This window comes from Camellia sinensis, chromosome 7, assembly GCF_055761805.1.
Source record: "Camellia sinensis isolate YWXY chromosome 7, ASM5576180v1, whole genome shotgun sequence".
Classification (NCBI taxonomy): domain Eukaryota; kingdom Viridiplantae; phylum Streptophyta; class Magnoliopsida; order Ericales; family Theaceae; genus Camellia; species Camellia sinensis.
This window is the reverse complement of record NC_138967.1, coordinates 42,559,738-42,568,895: the sequence shown is the minus strand read 5'-3', so window position 1 is coordinate 42,568,895 and position 9,158 is coordinate 42,559,738. Positions and strand designations below refer to the sequence as shown.

General features: G+C 33.8%; 2 protein-coding genes across 2 annotated transcripts; both read left to right on the top strand.

Annotated features, from left to right (window-relative positions):
• Nucleotides 1-245: 245 nt before the first annotated feature.
• LOC145795064 (beta carbonic anhydrase 5, chloroplastic-like) lies at nucleotides 246-1,967 on the top strand. The gene is made up of 3 exons (XM_082877806.1): nucleotides 246-1,206; nucleotides 1,344-1,457; nucleotides 1,621-1,967. Exons 1-3 carry the CDS (start codon nucleotides 1,141-1,143, stop codon nucleotides 1,831-1,833), a joined length of 393 nt encoding a protein of 130 aa, XP_082733932.1. The 5' UTR covers nucleotides 246-1,140; the 3' UTR covers nucleotides 1,834-1,967.
• A 136-nt stretch (nucleotides 1,968-2,103) lies between these two features.
• LOC114287168 (cullin-1-like) lies at nucleotides 2,104-5,792 on the top strand. Its single transcript, XM_082877805.1, has 11 exons — nucleotides 2,104-3,366; nucleotides 3,463-3,540; nucleotides 3,701-3,790; nucleotides 3,914-3,994; nucleotides 4,113-4,175; nucleotides 4,590-4,625; nucleotides 4,713-4,799; nucleotides 4,879-5,028; nucleotides 5,119-5,174; nucleotides 5,272-5,392; nucleotides 5,491-5,792. The coding sequence occupies exons 1-11, from the start codon at nucleotides 3,358-3,360 to the stop codon at nucleotides 5,686-5,688; spliced, it is 969 nt and encodes a 322-aa protein (XP_082733931.1). The 5' UTR covers nucleotides 2,104-3,357; the 3' UTR covers nucleotides 5,689-5,792.
• The last annotated feature ends 3,366 nt before the right edge of the window (nucleotides 5,793-9,158 follow it).

Genomic DNA, 9,158 nt, shown 5'->3' with positions numbered 1-9,158 from the left:
AGAAGATTTACATTACATTAAAAGAAAGTAGAACTTCTGCATGAGGGAGAAGATATCAACTTTTTTTATGAGTTAACGATGATCGGATTAGATTTATGGTTGGGTTTTACATCTGATTTGAATTCATCATTGCTTGATTGTAATTAGTCGATCAGATTTATGTAGTCTTGAAATCATCTTTGGCTTTGTTAATTGCTGCTTATAAATAAATAGATTAATGCTTGTTTCTGTTTTAGCTACATTCGTTTTCATGTTACTTTGTGTGGACAAAACAAAATCTTGGAAGCATAGAACATAGAGTCTGTAGATGTATCTGTGTATTTTTTGCCTAAAACAGTATATCTTCTTTAACATCAATTGCTTTGTTGGTTCTCAATCTTTATTTCTTTCTTATTTGGAAGGATCTTCTATGTGTTAGAAACTGTGTGTTAAATTGATATTTTCTCCTCTTTTTTGGTGGATAAGATTCACTTTTTGTCACTGTCAGGGCATCTGATGTTGTGTGTTTTTTATTTTTTGGTTCAGTTTTAGTAATTTATTTGTTTTTTCCCGTTTTGTTGTCTTTTTCTTTTTTGTATTGGGATGTGATTTGTATGATATGGAAACAATTCTCTTGTAAAAGTATTTGTGCTTCATAGGTTATACTGGAGGAGCTTAATGCCATGTTTCTTCTTTGTTGTGTTAACTCTTACATAATAAGCTTCTAATTTTATTGTCTGATTATTGATTTATAGGAAAGTCATTCTTTTTAAGATTACAGGCTACCATGCAACCTCGGGATTGAGCCCAAAAGATGAGAATGTATTTGATTTGATTTGAAACATATGCACTATGTATTTTGCCGATACTAAACATAGTAACATGTTTTGTATCCTGTTCTTAATTTCTACCTTCCATGATTGAATTCACAGAAGCAATCCTGTTTTGAGGTTGAAGGCCTCGATGGAACCACCAGGGCTGACTGAGGGGCTCACAAATAGCAAACAAGAGAGCATAATAGGAACTCAAAATGGGTCTGATCTGTTCAATGAAATGAAACATCAGTTTCTGAGTTTCAAAAGGCAGAAATTCCTGTAAGCAAGCTTATAATTCTGACATCTTGTTGTTTAGCTTCACAGAAAATTGAGTTTCCCTGATGTGATGTTTTCTTTGAACATGGAGAACTTGGAATGCTATGAAAATCTTGCCAAGAGTCAAGCACCGAAGGTATGATGGGTTTTTTAGGGTTAACTTTTTTTTAGTCCATGATATATTTTGGAGCCATCTGGGGATTACATTGGCAATTTGCCTCAATTTTGTGCTGAACTGGTTAAGATTTTCTTAACTGATGCTTGCAAGAACAGTTCATGGTCATTGCTTGTGCAAACTCTAGGGTTTGTCTCTCCTACATCCTAGGATTTCAACCCAGAGAAGCCTTTGTAGTCCGCAATGTGGCAAATCTGGTGCCCCCATTTGAGGTACCATATACATTGCATTTGTGTTTTCTTGGCTTTAGTTTAGTACTACTAGTTCTTCATTTATTGTAAGCATAAATCTGGGAAAACGGAAATATATGGTTGTGATAAGTGTATTAGAAGCAAAATTCTGAATAGGCCTATGCTTTTTTATCTTCTGATGCAGAATGGACCAACAGAAACAAATGCTGCCCTTGAATTTGCCGTCAATTCTCTAGAAGTAAGTGACTTCTGTAGACAAATCTTCTGCCAAGTTGCTTTATTCTTTGTCAACCAAGGCAGAAAAAATGTGTGTAGTTACTATTGGTTGCTTATGGTTTGCACATTGACTGGGACTGCAGTTGACATGTTAGGAATTCAAAAATCTGAAAGAATTTGAAATCATGTGTCATTCAAAAAAAAAAAAAAAAGAAGAGATAAAGTAAGAATAAGTTTGGAGAAAGGGAATTGTCTGCAAAAGTATAGCAATTAGTAACCAATTATGAAGCTTATGTTCTCATTCTGGAGTTGCTTACAGTGGACTATGATATAGTTGCAATAATGAATAATTTGGAATTGCTGATTCATGATTAAAAAATATATGTCTCTGTGTTTCATGACTAAGTCCCTAATACCGTACACAAATATATTAGATGACTGGAATTGCTGTAATTGACCTCTTGATATCAATGTGTCAAACAAATTGGCCACTCTATTTGGCGACAAACTTTGATGGGAAAACATTTTGGTAAATATAAAGTTTTCTACATGTTGAAAACATACTAGTCATTGGCCACAGCTGCTGTGGAGGTATTTGTGCCCTTATGAGCATGCAAGATGATGTAAATTCAAGGTTTGGCCAATTCCAATCTTTTCTATTTTTCATCTCTCTCTCACTCTTACACATGCGCGCAAGTAAGCAAGCAAGCGCACATTATACAAGAAATCATTTGATTTTTTTTTTTTCCAATTTCAAGGAAGCTGTGAGCTGTCAGTATTGCAAAGGTAAATTCCTTTTTGGTTTATGCTCTCAGGGATATTTTTTTTTCCTTTGGTTTATGCTCTCGGATTTGGATTACCTTTATCATACTATGGATTTTTTGCATCTAGTATGTTGGGGCACCATACTCTTGTGATATCAGCTATGAACCATTTCTTGGGCTTGAGGTTTGTTCCTATTTTCTTTTCAATTTTTGCTTCTTTTGAACATCACAATGTATGTTAGTGAAATGATGACTCCAACACATCTCCGAATCTGATAAACATATTTTGGTTTGATTTGAAAGTCATGCTGAAAGTACTATATGGTTTTATTCTTGTTTTATTTTTAGAGATGGTTCTTTTTAAAAAAAAAAAACAAAAAACAAACTGTAATTTCATTTATTGGTAGCCTAGTTTAAATGAGAAGTGAAAATACATTCCACATGATTCTCATGACTTTGCTTGTTCATTTACCTTCTGATTGAAAGATCTTGCCATCCTCATGGGTACTTCAGTTATAGTGGGCAGTCCCTCTTCTTGATTATTTATGAGCAAATGAAGATATGCTGACTATATTTACAATTGCGAGCTTATAGGGGGCAGTCCCTCTTCTTGATTATTTATGAGCAAATGAAGATATGCTGACTATATATACTTTAGCTATAATAGTCAGCTTGATCTTCATCCATAACAAATGATGGGTATGTATGCAGATTATCAGCCCATAAGAAGCTGGATCATAAGAAGCTGGATCATCTCATAAGAATGCGGGAAATGGATATATTATGAGAATGACTTTGTTTTGGATATATTTGTTGAGATCGGAATGGGGCAAATGGATCATTGTGAGAATGACTTTGAAGCAGATATGCTGAAAGATACCGCGGATTATTATTCTCGAAAGGCTTCAAACTAGATCTTGGAAGATTCCTGTCCAGATTATATGTTGAAAGTAAACATCTATTCATTTTCTTTTTTTCTTGTTAAGGTCAGATATATTTGTTTGATAATCCTATATAATTTCTAAAAAATCCTTTTGTAACTCTAGGTTGAGGAGTGCTTGAAACGAGAGAAGGATAGGGTTGCTCATTACCTACATTCTAGTAGCGAGCTGAAGTTGCTTGAGGTTTGTTCTTCCTCTTGTAAAGTCATACTAAATTTCTTTCTACCCAATAATAATTAGTCTTTTAATGGTTACTTCTTTTATTTATTTATTTATTTTCAGGCCAATTTTGAAGATATGCACTTTCGCTGTTATAATTATGGGTAATTTTGTCTTCCTATAGAAAGTTCAACATGAATTGTTGTCCGTTTATGCAACCCAATTGCTCGAGCAGGAGCACTCTGGATGTCATGCATTGCTTAGGGATGACAAGGTAGTCATTTGGACCATTTTTTTTTTATCAGACTTGGACAATGTTATTATTCAAGCCTTCTTGCTGTTATTTCAGTTGCAATTAACTAAAGTTTATTAACATTTTTTTCCTGTTCTCTTGTAGGTAGAGGATTTATCAAGGATGTATAGGCTCTTTTCCAAAATACCTCGAGGTTTAAATCCGGTTTCTAGTATATTTAAACAGGTTTTGGTCTTTAACTTGCAGTACATTGTTCTGTAAGGAATGTAGCATTGTGCCTCTGGTATTATTTGTTTCTTCCCCTTGTTTATTTTGAAGTTTGGCTGGGTTTTTCTTTATGCAGCATGTTACTGCTGAAGGTACAGCATTGGTTAAACATGCGGAAGATGCAGCCAGCAATAAGAAGGTGATGTAATCTTGATTGTGTTATTTCAGATCCCATAGTCTTTGTGCAATTTGTCTTCTGAGGAGGTGCATTTCACAAGGCTCATGATTGATCTGCCATTACATTGGACTTGGTTAACAAGTTATATACTCTTTTTTTTTTTTTTTTGAAGGAAATTAAATTTGGATTTTAATTAAATGAATGGCAATGTACAAAATTTAGCACTACATTTGACTTTGGGGGTACAAATAATTGTTTGATGTGGTGGCATCATTAACCAAGGTTGTTCACTTAAAATTTTTCTTTCTTTTCCTTTTTTTTATTTTATTTCCCATTTTCTGGGTGGAAAGAACATATCTACTCTTATATATGTCTTAGTGATAATCTTTTCTAATTTTATTTCTGGTTCTAATGCTAAGAAGTGTCCTGGTACAGGCAGATAAGAAAGATGTGGTTGGTCTGCAGGAACAGGTAATGTCAAATTCTTATAGTACTTCACTTCTAGGACTTGTCAATGGATTCTTGGTATGGGAACTGACTAACCTGTGGGGCCTTCAGGTTTTTGTTAGAAAAGTTATCGAGCTTCATGACAAGTACATGGCGTACGTAAATAACTGTTTTATGAACCATACTCTTTTCCACAAGGTTTGTATTAAACAATTGCTGCATAGTCGTGGTTTCCTTCCTATTATTCATGTATTAAAATCTCCTTTGTTTGCCTTAGGCGCTCAAAGAGGCTTTTGAAGTCTTCTGTAACAAAGGTGTTGGTGGAAGCTCGAGTGTAGAACTACTAGCCACATTTTGTGATAATATTCTTAAGAAAGGTGGGAGTGAGAAATTGAGTGATGAAACCATTGAGGAAACACTTGAGAAGGTATGCTTCTATCTTTCATAGCATTTGCTTTGACTTATTGTTGAGAATGAGATACAAACAGTTGCAATTGGATTTCTTTTTATTCTACAGGTAGTAAAGCTCCTTGCTTATATTAGTGATAAGGATCTGTTCACTGAATTCTACCGGTAATTTTATTTAATTTTTTGTTGGTTTTCAAGTGATTGCAGAATATTGTGATTCGATGATTCATAGATACTTATTTTTTGTTGCAATGACTGGCAGAAAAAAGCTTGCTCGACGCTTACTTTTTGACAAGAGTGCCAATGATGAGCAGGAGAGAAGTATCCTGACAAAGCTGAAGCAGCAGTGTGGTGGTCAGTTCACATCAAAGATGGAGGGAATGGTGAGTTGTCTACAACCTGTATTAATTTGCAAGCCATGCTTTAATGTAGTTTTGGGATACTGGCAGAAATAATTGTTTTCTTGCTTGCTATTTTCCAGGTGACAGATTTGACTTTGGCAAGGAAAAATCAAACTAACTTTGAAGAGTACCTCAAAACCAATCCAGATGCAAGTCCTGGGATTGACCTGACTGTTACTGTCCTAACTACTGGCTTTTGGCCTGGTTACAAGTCTTTTGACCTCAACCTCCCAGCAGAAATGGTAATGCTTGTAGATTTTTATTCGCACATAGATTGAAATTTTGAAATTGTTTCTTTTAATGTGAATTTATGTCATATGCTGTGTTTCTGAACATTCCCACTGACGTCATTCTATTTATTCACTTCTGCTCTAGGTTAAGTGTGTGCAAGTTTTCAGAGAATTCTATCAAACAAAAACAAAACATAGAAAACTTACATGGATTTATTCATTGGGTACTTGTAACCTCAATGGAAAATTTGAACCCAAAAGACAAAAAAAGTCTGTCTTGAACTTAAAAAAGTAACTAAAAAAAGGTAAAAAATCCAACATTTCTACTAACAAAAAAGAATATTTTTTTGTAATTACCAGCCGCATCAGCTTTTTAAGGTTCTAGAAAAGCAAATAAGCAACTAAAAAAACAATTGCTAAATTCGACCTTAGTAGCATAAACTCCTATGTGGGCCTCACTCCTTCCTCTAGAAGCTTGTTAACACCACCACGCTCACTCTTAACCTTAAAACTCCTCTATAGGCCCCTCGCTCCAGGATTAACAACCCTGTTTCTGGATTAACATAGATTTCCAGGATTAACAACCCTGTTTCTGGATGTTCTACTATTTTGTTCCTGGTTGTTTCTTATTTTGGGGTTGTCTATAGCTCTAATTGGTATCAAACTCTAAACTCATCGGCATTGTTCTTTTACTTCAATCTATTGGTTGTTGTGTTGCCATTCCCTTTGATTTTTGTTTTGATATTGACTTTCAGTGGAGTTATTTGGTGCTTTTAGAGGGCGCCTATATGACAGCAACAAAAATTTGATAATGGCAACTCTCTCTACTATTGGTGCTGTTACATCTGCAATGGGACTTGCAGTTGAGAAGTATAGCAAGGTTGTTTGCTCTAAACCTAAATTTCCTTCTAACTTTGTATTCTATTGTCCTTTAAATTTGACTTTAATATTGGGAAGTTGTTTATTGCAGGGTATACTGTCAGATGTTTTGAAATGCCTTGGTGACAATAACAAACATATGAGAGAAAGCACTCTGACTACTTTAGATGCTTGGCTTGCTGCTGTTCATCTCGAGAAATAGTTATGTTTCAAATTGTTATGCTAGATGTGACTTGTGAATGAAAACTTAGAATAGTTGTATTGTGACGAATGTTAATGAATTATGTATTGTGTCGAATGTTAATGATTCAGTTAATTTGAATGATGCTTTAAAATTATAGGTTTATTATGGATTGAATGAATTATTAGGAATTGCAGGTGTATTGTTTTCCTGCTTTGGCGACCAATTTATTAGTCGCGACAAATAAATAATTTTTTTTCGTAAAAAATGACAATTGCCGACCAAGAGTTTTGGTCGCAAAAAAATACATTTATTGCCGACCAAAACAGCTCTTGGTCGTGGAAACTCACTTTTGCCGACCAAAAGTTTTGGTCGCGAAAAGTAACAAATGGCGACCAAACCTTTTGGTCGCGGAATGTCACAGTTGGCGACCAAACTTTTTGGTTGCGGAATGTCACGATTGGTGACCAAAATTTTTTTGGTCGCGGAATGTCACGATTGGCGACCAAACTTTTTTGGTCGCGGAATGTCACAATTGGTGACCAAAATTTTTGGTCATTGAATGTGATAATTGGCGACCAAACTTTTTGGTTGGGAAAATATCACTTTTCGCGACCAAAGTGTTTCAGTGACTAAATGAATTAGTCGCGGTAATGATATATTTCGCGACCAAAAATTTAGTCGGCAAATCCGACTTTTCCCGACCAACCAAAATTTTGGTCGCGAATTACTTTTGCCGACCCTCAATTGGCGACCAAAATAGCGACCAAAAAAATTGGTCGCGGATAATTTTTGCCAACCAAAAATGGGCTTTTAGCGACCAATTTTTTGGTCGGCAAAAGTGTTAATTCTTGTAGTGATAGCTCATATTCGTAGAGAGGGCAACAAGAGTGCAGCTGGTTTGGCAAATGTGGGTGTGAATCACCATGACTCTTTTGTGTTTCTTAATGATCCCCCAACGAGATTGCAAATCTGCTTGTTGCAGACATCATTGGGGCCTCTTCTTCTTCCTCCTTTTCTTCTTCTTCTACTACTGTGTAAGGCAGCTTTGCCTAGTGCTCTGGTTTGTTTGTAGTCTCTTTCTTATGAATTGAAAAAGATATGAGTGGTGTTGCATGTATTAATTAGTGTATTAATATTAGTTATAATCTTATTATTAACCTTATTTAATGTACAAATTATAAAATATCTTAAATTATGTCACATCATCAATTAATATATTAATTGATACATATAGCATTTCTCTTATAATATGACATGTAATAAAAAGATTGAAGGGCATATAGAAGAAGAAAAAAAAACAGGGGCAATGCTGTTTTTGAGAGGTTCTAAATCCACCTTAAAAATTAGGTTGAGCATCCAATTATTTTAAATATATTAATTTAAAATTTTATTTATTTTTTATTTTTTTAGACACTCTAAATAATACCTATTAATTATATTTCTAAAAACTCTAGAAATATACTTTCTATACTCAATTAGTCTAATAGTTACAACAAAGGCAAAGATCTTAATATTTTAACTTTTTTTGGATACTCATTATCAAACAAAATTGAATTTATTTGGAAATAAGTTTACAAACATTTGTAATTTGGTTAGAGATATAATACCGGATAATTTTTTTTGTTCGGAATTAAATATTATTTCTTTTTAGGTATTTTCTTAATAAAAATTAGTTTTTTTTTTCTTGTTAAATTTTTTAATTATATCTTAACAATTTAGGGGCCTTGTTTAATATTATATAGAATTTAAGAATTTTTTTCAACATTGCTAAAATATGCATGAGTGTTTGTTAATTTATATGCAAAATTTTAGAGAGGTGACTTAAATTTATCATTGAATAGATAAGGTAATTAAGGGGCTATCTTGGCAATTTAAACCTTATAACGTATGACATCAGCCAATTTTGTTTAATGGAGGATTAACGGAGAATCTTAATAATAATTTCAAAAGTAAGATTCATTAGTGTTGTTATTAAAATTACAAGGGAAGTTCTTGAAATTATGCTAAACCTCAAGGGATGTAAATGTAATTTATCCTTAATTTTCAATTTTGTTGTTATGAAAATTATATTTTTGAGGAGTGATGGAGACCCCCTCCAATTACCACCCACACCACCCCCACACATGTGGCAGGTGGTGATTGGAGGACAAGGGAAACAAAAAAAAGAAAGAAAGAAAATACAACCAATGAAAGAGAGAGGGGGTCAAAGGGAGTGGAAAAAAAAGAAGGTCTTAGACATTTTTGTATATTTTATTGTCTCGTTCATTGTCTTTTAAGACACTTATGTCTGAATTTGCATTTTAATTCATATTTCATAGCAATGAAAACCAAGTTGAGAGAGAAATGCAATTTGCCTTATTGATTAATTGTAGATCTGATTTAATTGAAGCCATGAAAATTTGTACTATTATTTTTGACATATGGTCTTGAAAATTTGTGTGCACAGACATAGAAC